Below are 18,110 nucleotides of genomic sequence, written 5' to 3'. Positions count from 1 at the left end.
GGGGAAAAATTTAGTTTAAAAAATTTCCAATATGTTCTAAACCAAAATGAATGAATGAATAAATGAAGGCTATAGAAACAGCAGAAAAATCCTACCTTCTGAAATAAGGCTTTATCTCGTGCTAGTTTTTTTCTTTAAATTAATTTTTAATTAGCTCTTTTTTTTTTTAGATTATCTTTTCTGTGTTCATTTCTTGCCACTACTACTTATCATGAATTAGGTGACATTTTCTCCCAAGATGGCTCAACACATATGAATGAAACAGATTTGACAATTTCTCAGGAAACTGTTCCCAGTCTGGAAGGTCAGATTAGAGAGGAGAAGGGGGAATTTATTAACTTTTATCCATTCTCTGTATTGTTTGACTTGCTGCCATGAGCTTCTATTACTTTCACTCTTTAATTTTTAAAAACAAATATAAAAGAAATTTCAGGGGAAGTTCAAATCAAGTCGATGATATGAAGAATGGCTTTGGGCTGCTTTCTGGTTGTCTGTTTTCTCTTTGCCAAAACATGTCACTGCCTCCATCATTTATGAGGCTGGAAAAAATCACAAAAGTTACTGTCTTATGAGCACTTGGCTTGGGTGAATTTCAGGGAGTTTCAGAAAGTCCCTGGACAGGGAAATTACTCGGCAGAATGGGAGCTCACTTCACCATAAACCAGGGAGGGCCCTAGGGGGTTGCAAAGCCCAAGACTTCACATTTCCAGGAGCCGAGAAGATGAGATTTGATTGATGGTCTTACTGTTATTAATGCTGACATTTAAAATTATTAAGTTTCAGAGGCAAGGAAAAGATCTGGAAAAAGTCAAGCAGCGATTAATAGAGATCGCTAATCACGTTGACAAGGTAAGTTCTTTGGGGGTAATTAAATCACTCACATAGTGTAAACGTTTGGGAATGAGGTGGAGGGAGTAAAACACAGCCCATCTGACTTCAGAAGGCCAGCTTCTGCCTCTGGTACCCGACTTTCCCTTCCTTTGAAGACCCCCAGGGCTTGGAGTAGCTGCATGAGATGCCCCCATGCTGTCTGGACCACGGTGGCCTTGGGATCCATCTCCTCCCATCCTGGTCTCCCCGGCTGGATCCTGAACCAGATGGCACATGTGACCCTATTGAAAGTGCTCAGCAGGCCTCTCCCCAGGCCTCCCTGGGCAGGTCCCACAGCCGCCTGAGGGTCGGCTCTCATCAATAAGGGACCTATGGGCTTCACAGTCCTGGGATGCAGCAGTTGGCTTTTGCCTCAATCTGCTGCTGGAAAATTCTTCACCATGAACTCGGGAGGGAGCTCACCTTTGCAAGGTGACTTCAGAGTTGGACGAGATCCTGAAAGTCTGGTCTGGCCCAGGTGTATTTGCTCACCAACGCTCCTTCCACGAGCTGTTCACGAGGTGAAACCACGTGCGCCAGCCGCCTTCGGCAACACACTCTGAGAGAGCGTCGGCTCATTGGCGCTAAGGGCTTTCAGCCCAGAGCCGCTGGAGTTGCCCAGAAGCTTTCAAAGGCCTTGCTTTCAAAGGAGGGGTGTGGGCTGGACATCAGGCTTCATAGGCTCCCAGGTGGTTCTCATGTGCTACGTGGCTGGCAGCCCCTGTCTGAACATGAACATTATTCTCAGCAGTAAGTCTGTCTCCTGCCTCTGAGCACAGTGGGAACCAGAAAGCGGCCCCGGCTCATTGCTGAAGCTCTCCTGGCGGGGATTCTCTGAAATGCTCACAGTTTACAGATAGCAGTTTGAAGATGCTTCACAGTAGCTGTGTTTCCAAGCGATCTTATTATATTCAAACTGACTTTTCAAAGTTTTCTGAAAAGATGAAAGCAAAAGCCCTTATAGAAATGCAACTCCATTCTATGAGGCCTTATGGGCAGAACCGAGCACCATGCATCAGGAATCCAGAATGCATCAGATGGGGTCCATCTGCTCAGGGAGATCACAGCTTTGTAGGGAAGCAGACCCATAAGCCACTTGGTGTGGTCCAGCGTGATGGGAACTGGGTGGATGCTGTCAATCAAGTGCTGTGGGGTGCAGAAGAGAACCGCTTACATCTTCCTGGAGGTCAGGGAGGCTTCGCAGCAAGGCGATTTTGAAGAGTACTGTTTCACCAGGAGCCCTCAACTGGCTTGCTCCCCATGCATTTGGACATGCGAGTAACTCCATCTACCTAAGCAGTAGGGGGTGTGTGTGCACACAAGCACATGCGTGAGTGTGTGTGTGTGTGCGTGTGTCAGATGGATGTATCTGCATGCACAGTTAGGGCAGGAGGAGATGAAGCTGCAGGGGATTCACTGGTCAGAGCCCTGGGTGCTCTGTGAAGCCATCTCGACTCTACTGGGATTTTATTCTGCTGTCAGTGGAAATCCAGGAGAATGTTTTTAAGCAGAGCAGATGAACAGGGTCACACACTGGTGCCTGCAGTTAGAGTGGAGGATGGAGTCACTAGAGTCAAAGAGGGCTGGTGGGCTTCTGTTGTATAGAAATCATGAAGATCTGACCTGGGTCTGGGGAAGTAGGGATTTGGAGACACTTGAAGGAGGGGTGCTTAATAAATGGACTGATAAATTTCTACGTGCCAGGGTCTCAGTGCTTTGCAGACACCTCCAGGTAGACACCAGTATTCCCATTTTTATAGCAGAGGAAGCTGAAGTTTGCAGAGGCTGGTTAAGTAATCAGCACATGTTCGAGCAGCATTAAAAGGCAGGACCAGGGGTGAGCCTGGTCTCTATGACACCCCCTCTGCGGGAGTTTTTGGCCTTGTCTCTACCCACTTTCTGTGGATCCCAGCCTGCCCTGACCAAGCAGAAGCAGAGGCTGAGAAGAGCTGGGGTCCAAATGAGCACAAGTTTGTGATGAGAGGTGGACGAGGCTTCGTGCCCAAAGAAGCAAGAACAGGGGTCTCCTGGGGTACCCTGAGCGGTTGGAGGTAAGGGCATGGTGCTCAGAGAGTGGCTATAGCTGGAAGGAACTTTCTGAAACCAGGAAGAACACAGATGGCTGTTGGCATCCTGGGATCATAGGATAATACCATCCGCATCCACATGAACTTTTAGGCAGGTCAGATTCCCAGGCAGCCCATGCTTGCGGATGTATTTGGAATAACTCATTTTTGAAAATTTACTTGATCCCCAAGTAAAGTGGATGTAGGAGAATTTCTGTAGATGGCCAGTCCTTCTGGCAGGGAGGGAAGGATGGATCCCAAAGGTTATGCCAGAGACCATAGGAGTCAGAACTCTCCACCATGACCCATCCATCTTGGGTGGCCCTGCACAGACTGACTCACAACTTCACACTTTGGCCACCTGATGTGAAGAGCCGACTCACTGGAAAAGACCCTGCTGCTGGGAATGATTGAGGGCAAGAGGAGAAGAGGATGGCAGATGATGAGAGGGTTGGATAACATCACTGACTCAGTGGACGTGAGTTTGAGCAAACTCCAGGAGACAGTGAAGGACAGGGAAGCCTGGCATGCTCTGCAGTCCATGGGGTCGCAAAGAGTCGGCCACGACTTAGGGACTGAACAACAATAGGAGTCAGACCTGGCTCTGGCCCGGCCTGGGCATTAGAGTCCCCTCTCAAGGTTTTTTGTTTATGTGAATGTGTGTCTGTATCTTTGCTTTCAAAATGCTGATTCCAAGTCTCAGTCCAGGGACTCTGGTTTGATTGGCCTGGGTGGGGCCTCGGGTGAGTCCATTCCAGACGTCTCCAATGAGGCAGGACCAAGAAACAAAGAATTCAAGAACTTCTTAAGCCTTGGAAGTAAACAGAAACCATGAACAATATTAAACTTGAGCCGGTAATTGCTGAAATCCTGTTTTAAAGTGATATGCTTGGTCTTCCATGTTTGTGTTTCTTTATATATTATTCTGTATTATTTCTTGCTTCAGTTTGCAGAAGCAGGAATGAGCAACTAGGGGGTTGTTAATAACCTGCCCTGGTATTTAGAAAACCACATATCTGAGAAAAGTCCTGACAGACTCAGGGGCGTTAACCAGCACGCCTGTTCTTATGTTTCTAGCAAGCAGAGAGCTGAATGACTGAGCAAACATATGTGTCCATCCCCAGCAGACCCTGAAGACCCACGGGGTAACCCAGGCTCCATCGGATGCTCTGTGCACCCAAGTCTGCTAACTGATGGGCTCTGGGCTGTAACGAGTGTTCCAAATGTAGTTTTGCAACTACAAGTGGGAGCATCTTGGCTTAAAAAAACAATGACTGTTCCAGTGGCAACTTCCTCATTTGCAGAAATCTTGGCTCCTCTTAGCTATTCTTAAGTAATAACTACTTGGCTGGCTGTGTTGGCTCAAAGGGAAGAGGGGAAGGACGTCCCAGACCGAGAGTCCGAGAAGTGATTTAGGGACAGAGGTGACATTCAGAACAACTCAGGCAGTTCCCCTGAGTTGGAACGCAGAAAACGTGTCTGGTGCTCGAACTGGCAGGCACAACCCTTACCTGGGAAGGAAGACGTTCCCCAGGCCACAGTTAGACCGCAGGGCGGGACCAGTGGGCTGTGTGGCTGCCAGATGATGTCATCGCCCCCCTTGCTTCTCCCTCCTGTCTGTCCTACTTCTTTCTCATGATGACGTTAGCACCAACGGCCTGTCCGTGCCGGCTGCGCCTCTGTGCCCCACTTCTGAAGGACTGGCTCATCTTGCATGCATTTATCTTCAGGTATTTTCCCCCTAGTGTGAGTCCTCGTCCCCGCCCCTCCCAGGCCAGTTGCCCGCAGGATGCACGTCCCTGTGGTGGAGCCCGGCGCACCGCCCTGTAATCCTACCCGTGTGTTCTCAGATCCACTTCTCGAAAGCCTTCTTGGAGCCGTCAAGTCCAGCATCCCCTGAACTTCCTGTCTGCACCCTTCTGGGCAGTTCGGTGGATTCGATTTTCCTGTAATAATGGCTAGGAGTCCCCTGCCTCGAGCGTCTGGCTGACCCCTGAGCATTTGAGAGTCAAGGTCAAGGGTATCCTAAACCTTGTTCTTGGTGCCAGTGGCAAGTTGAGCCTGCAGCCAGAGCCAAGCAGGTGCTTGTCGTTGCAGGGTTAACGGGTGAATCGATTTAGCTGGTCTTGGACCATGGCCACGTACATCCTGGGATTCACAGGCCAGACAGGCAACTGCTACACTCTACATGTGCTTCTTGCTGGGCCTGTGGTCACAGTGGATCATCTTGGAAGGGAATCTGAGCACTCCCCTTTACCTGGCTGGGTTACTGAGCGGTGTTTAAAACCTGGGCACCGGCCTGCCTGTGTTTAAACTCCAGCTATGCCAGTCACGGCTGGAGTAGTTCACCTCCTCCACGTCTCAACACCTTGACAGTAACATGGAAACAACAATAGTTCTTAACTCACAGAGTGCTGTGAGGTCTAGGAGAGCACATGGGAAGTTTTTGGCACCATGCCTAGGGCATAGGGAATGCTCATAAGTGTTAGCTCTGGCCACTGTTATTAGGAAGAACCAATGGGAAGCCACCCGCAGTCTGGGAAGTTCATCCCAACAGGCAGCCAAGGGATTCTGTGTGAAGACACGATGTAAGTTCAGCATGTGTGACAGTTCACCGGTAGCACCAGTTTTAGAGAGAAGGGGCTCTATTATATGCTTCTAGATACGGAATTTGTTCAAAGGATGTAATTTGAGGGGACTAATAGCTGGAACATTTTTTGGCATTTTCCTTCTTTGGGATTGGAATGAAAACTGACCTTTTCTAGTCCTGTGGCCACTGCTGAGCTTTCCAAATTTGCTGACATATTGAGTGCAGCACTTTAACAGCATCATCTTTTTAGAATTTAAATTGATGCTTTTGAATTGTTGGTGCTGGAGAAGACTCTTAAGAGTCCCTTTGACAGCAAGATCAAACCAGTCAATCCTAAAGGAAATCAGTCCTGAATATTCATTAGAAGGACTGATGCTGAAGCTGAAGCTCCAGTGCTTTGGCCACCTGATTTGAAGAGCCGACTTGCTGGAAAAGACCCTGACGCTGGGAAAGATTGAAAGCAAAAGGAGAAGGGGGCGGCAGAAGTTGAGGTGGTCAGACATCATCACTGACTCAGTGGACATGAATTTGAGCAAATTCTGGGAAACGGTGGAGGATAGGGAGGCCTGGCATGCTGCAGTCCATGGGGTCTCAAAGAGGGAGACAAGTGACTGACCAGCAACAACAATAGATGAAAACTGCAACCCATCATTACTATGAAAAGATCCCGAGTAGTCAGCCCCAAAGCTAACTCTGAGAAACAATGACAGCTGGACCTTGACAGCCCTTAGTGACCACTTCCATACGCCACTCTCCAGAGGCAAGCAAAGTGTCCCCTGCACGGATGACAACCCTGCAGCCCACACGGGCACGTGACCCTGAGGATGTCTCATAGCAGGCTGGTGTGGACATGGGTGACTGGATGGCCTGTGTTTCTGCCTTCTGATCTCTGTTTCATTTGTCTGTAACGCAGCTGAAAGTGTAAGCTCTCCAGCAAAGTGCAGCAGCCAGGCACACATGTGCAGAGTTCCCAAGGAGGCCAGGAACTTAATTTTTCCCGGGAAGCCTGGGCTGGGAGCTTGCAAGTGGATACCACAAGCCAAGCAACTCTTGATTAAAAACAAGCTGTTGGGCAGCATTTGGGTCGTATAATTGTCTCATTAACTTATTAATGTAATGCCCATAATTGTTATCTGCTTGAAACCAAGTTGGACCGCTGCGATCCGTTTATACTCTGTGATGTAGTTTGTGCTTCAGCCACATTCTTCTGCTAACCTAATGCTCACCAGATGACTGGTGGGGAGGAGGGATGAAGATCAGCAAGGGAAAAGATGAGCCTGCCTCTCATGGGTCAGAACCTTGGGTCAGCACTCATCCTCGTGGAGTTTATGGCCCTTGAGCTCAGCACGTTGGAATGGGGCTTAACTATCAGATGTGGTGCTTCTGTGTTTTTTGTTCCTTATTGGCTCAGAGGCTTCCAGCAACTGACAATAGGACCTGCTCCTATCTGGAGCTTAACTTCAACTGCCATCACCAGCCACCTCTTTCTCCTTGGCTACCTGGAGTACAGCCAGCCAGGCGATTCCCATGTCCTGACCCCCTAGACCGCCGAACACAGAGCCACCTCTGTGTCTGTGTGATGCTCAGAGGAGTAGCAAGGTACTTGTGGACCATGGGAAGTTCTTACCTTTTCCGTGACTGCTGTGTGGGCTGACTCTTTGAGACCCCAGGGACTATAGCCCGCCAGGCTCCTCTGTCCATGGAATTCTCCAGGCCAGAATACTGGAGTGGGTTGCCTTTCCCTTCTCCAGGGGATCTTCCCAACCCAGGGATCGAACCCAGGTCTCCCTCATTGCAGGCAGATTCTTTACCAGCTGAGCCACAAGGGAAGCCCAAGAACACTGGAGTGGGTAACCTAACCTTTCTCCAGCAGATCTTCCTGACCCAGGAGTAGAACCAGAATCTCCAGCATTGCAGGTGGGTTCTTTACCAACTGAGCTATTAGGGAAGCCCACTTTCTACAAGGTCATTCCTAAAAGCAAGTTCGTCTTGGTGAAGTTTGACACCCAGTCCCCCTAGGGTGAGAGGCAGGATGAGTTCAAGCATCTGGCTGAAAACTCAGCTTCCGGCGATGATCTCCTGGTGGCAGAGGTGGGGATCTCAGATTATGGTGAGAAGGGCTGAATATGGAGCTAAGCGAGCAATACAAGCTGGACAAAGGGAACTACCCAGTCTTCTACCTCTTACCTCTTCTTGGATGGGGACATTGAGAACCCAATCCTGTATAGTGGGGCAGTTAAGGTTGGAGCCATCCAGCGCTAGCTGAAGGGACATGGGCTCTACCTAGGAATGCCTGGTTGCCTGCCTGCGTATGACACCTTTGCTGGGGAGTTCATCGGAGCCCACCAGTCCCTCTTGAAGCAGGAGCAGGACAACCGATCAGTGTGAAGGAGACCAACAGGAAGCAGCCTAAGTGGTACCTTAAGATCATGGGAAAGATTGTGGACCAAGCAGAGGATTTCCCAGCATCAGAGATGATCCGGATCACCAACCTGTTTGAGAAGAACAAGACGAGCGATGGGAAGAAAGAACTCCAGAAGAGCTTCAACATTTTGACTGCCTTACATAAGAAGGCAGGGGAAGAAGGAGCTTGAGAAGGCAACCAGGCTTTTCCAGGGTATGATGGGGTGGGGAGGGTTAAGTTACCTTCTGGCTGTGAAACCTCCTGGGATACAAGGAAGTGGTAGGAAAAGTGGCATGAGAAACGCTGGGCTGGAAGAAGCACAAGCTGGAATCAAGACTGCTGGGAGAAATATCAATAACCTCAGATATGCAGATGACACCACCCTTATGGCAGAAAGTGAAGAAGAATCAAAGAGCCTCTTGATGAAAGTGAAAGAGGAGAGTGAAAAAGTTGGCTTAAAACTCAACATTCAGAAAACGAAGATCATGGCATCTGGTCCCATCACTTCATGGCAAATAGATGGGGAAACAGTAGAAATAGTGTCAGACTTTATTTTTTTTAGGCCCCAAAATCACTGCAGATGGTGATTGCAGCCATGAAATTAAAAGATGCTTACTCCTTGGAAGGAAAGTTATGACCAACCTAGATAACATATTTGGAGAAGGCAATGGCACCCCACTCCAGTACTCTTGCCTGGAAAATTCCATGGATGGAGGAGCCTGGTGGGCTGCAGTCCATGGGGTCGCTAAGAGTCAGGCATGACTGAACGACTTCACTTTCACTTTTCACTTCCATGCATTGGAGAAGGAAATGGCAACCCACTCCAGTATTCTTGCCTGGAGAATCCCAGGGACAGAGGAGCCTGGTGGTCTGCCGTCTATGGGGTCACACAGAGTCGGACACGACTGAAATGACTTAGCAGCAGCAGATAACATATTAAAAAGTAGAGACATTACTTTGCCAACAAAGGTCCGTCTAGTCAAGGCTATGGTTTTTCCAGTGGTCATGTATGGATGTGATAGTTGGACTATAAAGAAAGCTGAGCGCCAAAGAATTGATGCTTTTGAACTGTGGTGTTGAAGAAGACTCTTGAGAGTCCCTTGGACTGCAAGGAGATCCAACCAGTCCATTCTAAAGGAGATCAGTCCTGGGTGTTCATTGGAAGGACTGATGCTGAAGCTGAAACTCCAGTACTTTGGCCACCTCATGTGAAGAGTTGACTCATTTGAAAAGACCCTGATGCTGGGAGGGATTGGGGGCAGGAGGAGAAGGGGACAACAGAGGATGAGATGGCTGGATGGCATCACCGACTCGATGGACGTGAGTTTGAGTGAACTCTGGGAGTTGGTGATGGACAGGGAGGCCTGGCATACTGCAGTTCATCGGGTCTCAAAAAGTCGGGCACGTCTGAGCTACTGAGCTGAACTGAACTGAGGAAAAGTGGCAGGAAAACAGAAATCTGAGCGTGCATGGATACTGATGCTGCTGTGACCGTGCTTGGAACATCTCTGTAGCCAGTCGGGGATAGCTGGAACACTTAGATGGCTTGGAAAATACCCTTCAGAAGGAACTGGTGCTATAAAGAAGAGTATACTGCCCAGGTTCTTGACAGGTATGATTCTGATCCAATTAAAGTTTCAGTGTTTTCATTAAAAAAAAAAAAAGAGTACCGGAGTGGATTGACATTTCCTCCTCCAGGGGATCTTCCTGGCCCAGGGATTTAACCTGCATCTCTTGTGTCTCCTGAATTGGCAGGTGGATTCTTTACCCCTGCGCCACCTGGGAAGGCCCCACTCTGACCTCTCATCTGGCTCAAAACTCTCCCTTAGCCATTGAAACAGTTGCTCTGCCTGCTTCTGACCCAAGATGACCTGTTTGTGGAGAACAGGCTGTTGGTTGAAGTAAGGACACAGAAAGATGGGGGATGGAAAAGCAAGAAGATGTGATTTGTGTGCCAGAAGGAATGAGGAATTTCCTTTACCAGATCTTTCCCATGATGGCGTTGGTGAACTATAGTCTGACCTGTGGGAAAAAATGGTCCTCAAAGTTCCTGATGAAGAATTCTGTGTCTGCCTTTATCATCCTGAAAGATATTGATCTGTTCATTTAATTAAAACCTACTAGGTCATTTACAGGTGACAAAATATGATAGCGTCGGCCAAGTCTGAGTCTTTGCTGAGAACAATACAGATTCATTTTCTGTAACTCATAGGTAGAACATTTTGCTTAAAAGGAACAAATTACTGCGCTTGGCAGAGTGTCTGAACGATCCTACCACACTTATTGTTTTTCTTGCAGTAGATATGAGCTAGCAATCTTTAGCTGTAATGTAACTACATTACATTAGCGATAACACACATCTATGCACCCATTTCTAATCACCAACGAATCGGTTGAAATCTATGCTTCCCTACAATTAAGGTGTGCATGCTCAGTTGTGTCCAACTCTTTGCGACCCCATGGACTGTAGCCCACCAGACTCCTCTGTCCATGGGATTTCCCAGGCAAGAATACTGGAGTGGGTTGCCATTTCCTTCTCTAGGGGATCTTCCCGACCCAGGGATCAAAATCAAGTCTCTTGTGTCTCCTGCAGTGGCAGGCAGGTTCTTTACTACTGTGCCACGTCGGAGACATTAAAAAGGCTAGTTAACTCTAACATCTAATTAGTCCACCCTATTTGAGAACCCAGTTAGCACATCACTTTGCATCAGTCACTGAAAATATTCCTTCAACTCTAATGCCATGGGAACAAGGGAGCACAGAGAGATTTTTCATATCACATCAACGAGGTTCAGAAATTGCACGTCTGTTCTACATGGCATTGCAAGTTCTCGTTAAAGTGACCCCCAGGGATACCTGTCTTCTGTCGCCCTCAGTTTTACCGACCACTGAACATTCGAATCGTGTTGGTGGGCGTGGAGGTGTGGAATGACATTGACAAATGCTCCATAAGTCAGGACCCATTCACGAGCCTGCATGAGTTTCTAGACTGGAGAAAGATGAAGCTTCTGCCTCGCAAATCCCATGACAACGCACAGCTCATCAGGTAAGGTGTCTGCTGTCTCTCCTTTGCTAAAGATCAAAGAGTGCCCCCGGCACACCTGCCCTCCTCTTAGCCTCCCCTGCCAGGCAGTGAAGCTGCACCTGTTCTTCAAAACACACTCACTGGACCAGGCCCAAAGGGGGCTTCTCAGCCCCCACTGACTGGAGGGAGGCCTCTCAGTTGAAATTGGGGGCTGCTGAAAAAGTCTTCCTTTGCATACCCTGGGAAACGTATCCCTCAAGCAGATGTCTTATTTCCTTCTAATACCTGGTCATTTACTCTATGCAACTTTTTCTAGGCTTTGTCTTTTTTGTGGATGGGTGAGGGAATGCACACCATAGGGCATATAGCATCTTAGTTCCCCGACCAGGGATCAAACCTGCTTACTCTGCAGTGGAAGTATGCAGAGTCTTAACCACTGGAAGTCTTAACCACTGGACCACCGAGGAAGTCACAAGCTGTGAGGGGCTTCCCTCACAGCTCAGTCGGTAAAGAATGCCTGCAGTGCAGAAGACCCGGGTTTGATCCCTGGGTTGGGAAGATCCCCTGGAGAAGGAAATGGCAACCCACTCTGGTATTCTTGCCTGGAGAATCCCATGAACAGAGGATCCTGGAAGGCTACAGTCTATGGAGTCGAAAGAGTGGGACACCACTTAGCTACTAAACCACCACCAACACTTTGATATTCATAAATACTTTTCTTTTTTAATGTTTTTCTCTCGTATTTTATTTACTTCATTATTGATCTTTTCATTTCTTTACTTTTTTATTTTTAATTTTATATTGGAGTATAGTTGATTAACAATGTTGTATTAGTTTCAACTGTACAGCAAAGTAATTCAGTTATAGATAAGAGAAAGAGAAAGAAAGAGAAGTCGCTCAGTTGTGTCCGACTCATTGCGACCCTATAGACTATAGCCTACCAGGCTCCTCCATCCATGGGATTTCCAGGCAAGAGTGATAGATATACATGTATCTATTCCATTTCAAATTCTTTTCCCATTTAGGTTATTACAGAGTATAGAGCAGAGTCCTTGTTGGTTATCTATTTTATAATAGATCCAGTGGTGAATTTATTATATGTCAACCCCCAACTCCCAATTTATCTCTCCCTGTAGGCTTAGTCTTGACGTAAAGTTGTCCTGAGAGGTATATTTTTTAAAAAGCTCATTTTCTGCCATTATTAGTGAAAAGCATTTTTGCGAGATCTGAAGACAGCGCATTAGAGTGGTCCTGCCGGCTGCCTGAAGAAAGAACACTTTTATCCCTCCTGTTTTGCTGTTTCTCTTGGTTTTCTAGATCAGAGAATACCAGGGTGTCGAAGATAAACCTTGTGTTCTATTGTTTCACCAATGTGCGTTGAGCACAAATTAGTAACAAAACGTCTTTTCAGGGCTTCAAACATAACAGTGATGCACACAGTAAACCTCCCTGTTCTTGGGAATCTCCAGTCTACAGGGAAAAGTGAAAGTGTTAGTCACTCAGTAGCGTCCAGCTCTTTGTGACACAATGGGCTGTAGCCCACTAGGCTCCTCTGTCCATGCAATTCTCCGGGCAAGAATCCTGTAGTGGATTTCCATTCCCTTCTCCAGGGCATCTTCCTGACCCAGGGATCGAACTCAGGTCTTCTGCATTGCAGGCGGATTCTTTATCATCTGAGCCACCAGGGAAGCCCCTCCTGGGAGGATATAACAATAAACAAGGATATTTCAGAACATGATAAGTACCATGAAGAGGAGAAAATAAGGAAAAGCATGCCTCTAACATAGTACATTGGTAACATATTACAGACTCCTTTATATCAAGCAAAAGACAGCACAATCTAAGATTGCATGGAGTAGATTTTTTTCCTAAAAAGAAGAACTTTTTATTAAAATTTTTAAACAACTGGTACCATTATTTTTTTAAGTATGTACTTATTTGTTTGCTGGTGCCAGGTCTTAGGCATGCAGGATCTAGCTCCCTGACCAGGGACCAGACCTGAGGCCCTGCCTTGGGACCACGGAGTCTTAGCCACTGAACCACCAGGAAGTCCCAATTTATGCCAAGACTCTGTTCTCATGTAGCTCATATCACTGAATTGAAAGCTTTGGGGTCAGAGACACTTTCCTGTCACACACACTGGATCTAGTTTACTGAACATTTGTAGGAAGTTGAAAAGCAGCCCTACCATATGCTCACTTTAGAAAAGGCCTTCGTCTGAACTGAGGTTGTTGGCATTCCCCGATAATTGACTTTGGCCGTTTCTCAGGGTTGTTTTTTTTTTCTCCTCCACCCCTGGATATTTGCGGTCGCCTCATATTTTATGCATTGATTAATCCCGAACTACTCAAAGTAGAGTCAGAGTGTTTTGTTTTGATTTCTTCCCCCAAATGGAGCCTGTCCAATCGGAACATCTGGAAATAAATTAGCCTCTTATATAACTTTACTATTTATATATATGTTTAATTGTATCTGTTAAAATGGTCTATACAAATGTAAATATAAAGCTGTGGCCCCTACGGCTGTACACAGGAGTGTAATAGGCTGGCTGGCTGGCTGGATGAATGACTGGATACATACATACGCAGACGAAGTTTTATTTGCCTATACTTATCCTTTTGGTCCAATTGAGCACTGCCAAAATGTGTGACTTTTCAAATAATGTGTGTGGTATCTGTATGTGTACATGGCCAAGAAAACATGGCCATTTATTTGTTTCGCTTAAAGGAGATTCAGCAAATACAATGTTTGATTTTTTTTTTCCTGGAATGGGGCAGAATGAAGCAGAAAATGGGGCGGGAGACAGAAAGAAGGTATGGAGGATTGTGGTGGGGCTTATCTTTATTAAACAGGGAACATTGTTATGTTAGGGTTCCTGGATAAAATACAGGATATTCTATTGAATTTGAATTTCAGGTAAACAAGGAATAATTTTATTTTTTAACTTTTTATTTTGAATTGGGGGATAGCCAGTTAACAATGGTGTGAACAGCCAAGGGACTCAGCCATACTACATACACATGTATCCATTCTCCCCCAGACTCTGCTCCCATCCAGGCTGCCACATAACATTGAACAGAGTTCCATGTGCCATACAGTAATTCCTTGTTGGTGACCCATTTTAAACATAGCAGTGGGTACATATCCATTCCAAACTCCCTAACTATCCCGAAACCCCTTCCTTCCCTCCAGGACCATAAGTTTTTTCTCTAAGTCTGTGGGTCTCTTTCTGGTTTGTAAGCAAATTCATTTGTATCATTTGTTATTAGATTTCACATATAAGGGATGTCATACCATAGTTCTCCTCTGACTTACTTCACTCAGCGTGACAATCTCTAGGCCCATCATGTTGCTGCAGATGGCATTATTCATTCTTTTCAGTGGCTGAGTAATATCCCACTGTGTAGGTGTACCACATCTTCTCTATCCATTCCTCTGCCAATGGATGTTTAGGTTGCTTCCAAACCTCAACTATTCAATTTTTAGTTTTTAATGCACTAAGTTAGAATCAATAGCATAGCATGAAACAGGCCTTGATGTCATTACTTATTGACTAAGGTTCCATGTGGGGAAAACCTTCTCCAAAGCCATGAAGTCTCCTCCTGGAAGCTTCCTCCTAGGTGCTAAGGCTTTGTGGGTGCTTCAGCACTCACTCCCAAGGGTCAATCATTTTTCCGCTGTTTTTATTTTTGCAAGCCATATTAGCAGGACATTTTGGAAAAGTCTGGGTTTCTGGCCTAATTGTAACCCAGTCACATTACCCAGGAAAGCAACAGCAGCAGAGAATCAAGGACAGCATTTCGCTGGTTAATAGTGATTCTCTCTCTCTCTCTCTCCATGACTCTTCTCAGCCCTAGCATCAGCAGATACTGTTTAAAAGGAGCACCCTGCCCCCAGTTCACTAGGAGACAGACAGATTACAAATTATAAATATACAAGTCATGACTGGTTGTTGCCCCAAGTCTTGAAAAGAGAAATCTTAAAAGGATTATGGGATGATGATGCAATTGGAACACACATTTTTAGAAAAACCCACGATAAAAAGCACCTACAAACGTACTCTCCTGCAACTATTTCCGTCTTTTTTAAATTGGAATATAGTTGATTTCAAACGTTGTGTTAGTTTGAATCTTTACGTACGATTTTGCGGGTTTTCTGCTTTTGGTATGCATGAATGTCCAACAGAATTTCAAATGTTCGAAAGCTCCTCTATGTTGATTTAAGAGGGTCCTTTCTTTTCTTCCTAGTGGAGTTTATTTCCAAGGAACCACCGTCGGCATGGCGCCCATCATGAGTATGTGCACAGCAGAGCAGTCCGGGGGCATCGTCATGGTAAGCCAGGGGCATGGAGAAGTCCACAGCAGTGTCCAGACCCAAGTCTCTTGAGGAATCTTCAGGAAACTTATCAGACTTTGTAAAATTAGATCCTTTTTCTTTAACGCTCCTTGGATATCATTGCTATTCCGTTGCTAAGTCATGTCTGATTCTTCGTGACCCCGTGGACTACAGCACGCCAGGCTTCCCTGTCCTTCACCGTCTCCTGGAGTTTGCTCGAGTTCCTGTCCGTTGAGTCGATGATGCTATCTAACCCTCTCATCCTCTGCTGCCCTTTTCTCCTTTTGCTTTCATTCTTTCACAGCATCAGGGTCTTTTCCAAGGAGTCGGCTTAGATATATTTCTACCCTATTTCTGCTTATGATCTTCCCTACCCAACAGTATTCTAGGGACTGTTTTAAAAAACACACCAAGATACACATAGGGAAGGTGAGTGTGTAAAAATACTTCAGTGGAAGCCAATCTACACCTTTTATGGAGGAAAAGTTTCAAGTGGGATTTTGGTCCAACTGCCTCCGACCAAGAAATCCTCCCAGCCCTCAGATGAGCCAGGGAGGGCACTGGGGTTGCCTTCATCACTTAACTTCTGAGATGGACTGTGGTCTCACCAGATATTACGGTTAGAATGGTTTTCTGATGGTTCTGCCTCCAGACCCAATAGCCAACAGTCTGAGGTTTTTAACTGTTTACCACTGCAAATGCTTGACATACCTCCTCGCCAGGGTCTAATTTGTCTTTATACTAACCTTATTCTTGGAAGGCAGAGACCTAGGTTTATTGCTTTACAAGGATCACTTTGTCATTTAAGAGCTATATATGTTTGTAAAAGGAAATAAAATGGGGAGACTATATGGGACTTGTTCCTTCCAAACGTAACAGGGAGATAACTTTGATGGGCTCCCCTTTGTCGGGTAACTAAAGGGAAGACTCTCATCCCCTGTGGTTTCAGTCCCTGATGGAACAATGTGGTGTCCCCTTCGCACCAACCCTCAGACGGGGAGTGTCCTCCGAGACCACCCCACCCCTCTTGTTAAACAAACAGAGCCTTGCCCTTCCGAGAAACCGTGAATCCCTCCACAGTTTTCAAACAGAACATTTGTGAATATTTGATTGTATTAAAGGGCTGAAGGAGGAATATTCTGCTGACTTCTATTTGCTCTTCACGTTCTGCCCACCCTAATCTTCTTAGTGAATATCTGCGTGGAACATTTTCCTCTTCTCTGGGTGGTGTGGATAATTAACATAAACACGTGCCGAAGTGTAGGCTGGGGAGGCTCTATGGAGGGGTTGCCCCTCCCAGTGGACTTCTGGCTTAAACGGTCTGCCCTCTGGTTTTCTTTGAACCTGGAGGTCCCTGGAAAGTTTGTTTTTTGTTGGTGCCAGATTCACTTCAAGTCAGATCCCAACTGTATTTTTAACAGAGTAGCCTGTAAAGTTTTAAGAGGGAATCATTTTCTCTTTCATGGTTCCATGGTCAGTCGCTACTGACTTTGCCACTTAAAATTTGGCATAAATAGTTTTTAGGGCTGAAACTGAATTCCTTATAAGCATGGCAGGTCTGCAGCTGTGGCGTGTTTAAACATTCTTATGACCGATCTGATCACATAAAGAGGCTTTTTAAAGTTCACATCCTTTATTCCATTTACACACAAGCATTTGATCAAGATTCCTTCTTTGAAAGCAGACAGGGAAGACTATTTAAAACAGATGAAAATGAATGTGGGAAATAGAAGCAGATAAATATACTGCATCAGAAATCAAGTCAAAGCCAAAATTAATTAACAGGAGTGTGTTTGACAAGCCAGCCAGCACTGAAGTCCATCCTTGGCACGTCCTTATTTGCTTCAAGTGACGAGAAGCACCATGTCGGCTGGAAGTCTGCAGCTCCTTTGGTTTCTTTAAAATTCTTGAGGTCAACAAAAGCAATATCTTGACCAGATCTAAAACCTCCAGACTGTCTCCCACTGTGTCTCTGAAGTTAAATTCATGAGTGTTACTTGCAACCGTGCCTCTTTCAAGGACCCACAAATCCAAGAGGAAGGAAATCCTGTCACAAGGAAGCAGGAATCCTGATTGCATTGCAGATCTGAGTTCTGTACTGTCTCTACACTTTTCTGAGATTGAGCAAATCTTTCATTTCAGCTACCTCAATCCACTCCTTTGTATCTAACTGGACTAAAATAGTCTTGGTTTGGAGATACTGCCAGTAATAAAGAAACAGGTTTTTGTCTTATTAGAAATGTAAACCATGTATCAGGGTCTCTTAAGAGACATTCTGCTTATAATCACATATATGTGGAAGAATGCAAAACAATTAGGCAGTTCAAAAAAAACCACAATATTCAGTGATACAAAAGAATTTGATGAGGAGTCTCTTTGTTTTTAAAGATGAATTCCTAGAATTTTGTACCAAAGCCTGCTAAATTGAGCATTTTCAGATTGAATAAAATTGATTTCCTGAAACATTTGTGAAGCTTCCTACAACAGGAAACTGTAAAATCTAAACAAAGTAATTTATTAGGAATTTCATCTATTCTAAGAATAACTTGGTTTGACATGCCACTCTTTTCTTAGACTGAGGGCTACTGAGAAAGGCAGCTACAGCTGTAACTGCCAACAAACCTATAAAATCTTATATGAGCACACCTCTATCAAGAGGCCCCACAAAGATTTTCTGTATCAGGAATAGCATGTTCTCTAAAGCAGGGGTCTCCAACCTCTGGGATCTAATGCCTGATGATCTGAGGTGAAGCTGATTAATATTAATAGAAATAAATAAGGCTATGGTTTTTCCAGTGGTCATGTATGGATGTGAGAGTT

At 45.7% G+C, this 18,110-nt stretch overlaps 1 protein-coding gene and 1 pseudogene across 1 annotated transcript in view; both read left to right on the top strand.

Moving 5' to 3' along the window:
• Positions 1-18,110, top strand: part of ADAM12 (ADAM metallopeptidase domain 12) — a 394,035-nt gene that overhangs the window by 287,595 nt on the left and 88,330 nt on the right. The window contains exons 8-10 of the mRNA XM_070781066.1: positions 778-849; positions 10,807-10,976; positions 15,203-15,287. Coding sequence (XP_070637167.1) covers positions 778-849; positions 10,807-10,976; positions 15,203-15,287 — 327 coding nt within the window. The remainder of the gene's footprint in view (positions 1-777; positions 850-10,806; positions 10,977-15,202; positions 15,288-18,110) is intronic.
• LOC109578949 (endoplasmic reticulum resident protein 29 pseudogene) lies at positions 4,575-8,691 on the top strand (annotated as a pseudogene).

The sequence above is a fragment of the Bos indicus genome, chromosome 26, assembly GCF_029378745.1.
Source record: "Bos indicus isolate NIAB-ARS_2022 breed Sahiwal x Tharparkar chromosome 26, NIAB-ARS_B.indTharparkar_mat_pri_1.0, whole genome shotgun sequence".
Taxonomy (NCBI): Eukaryota; Metazoa; Chordata; class Mammalia; order Artiodactyla; family Bovidae; genus Bos; species Bos indicus.
Note: the sequence above shows the minus strand (reverse complement) of the source record. Positions and strands in the feature narration are given on the sequence as shown.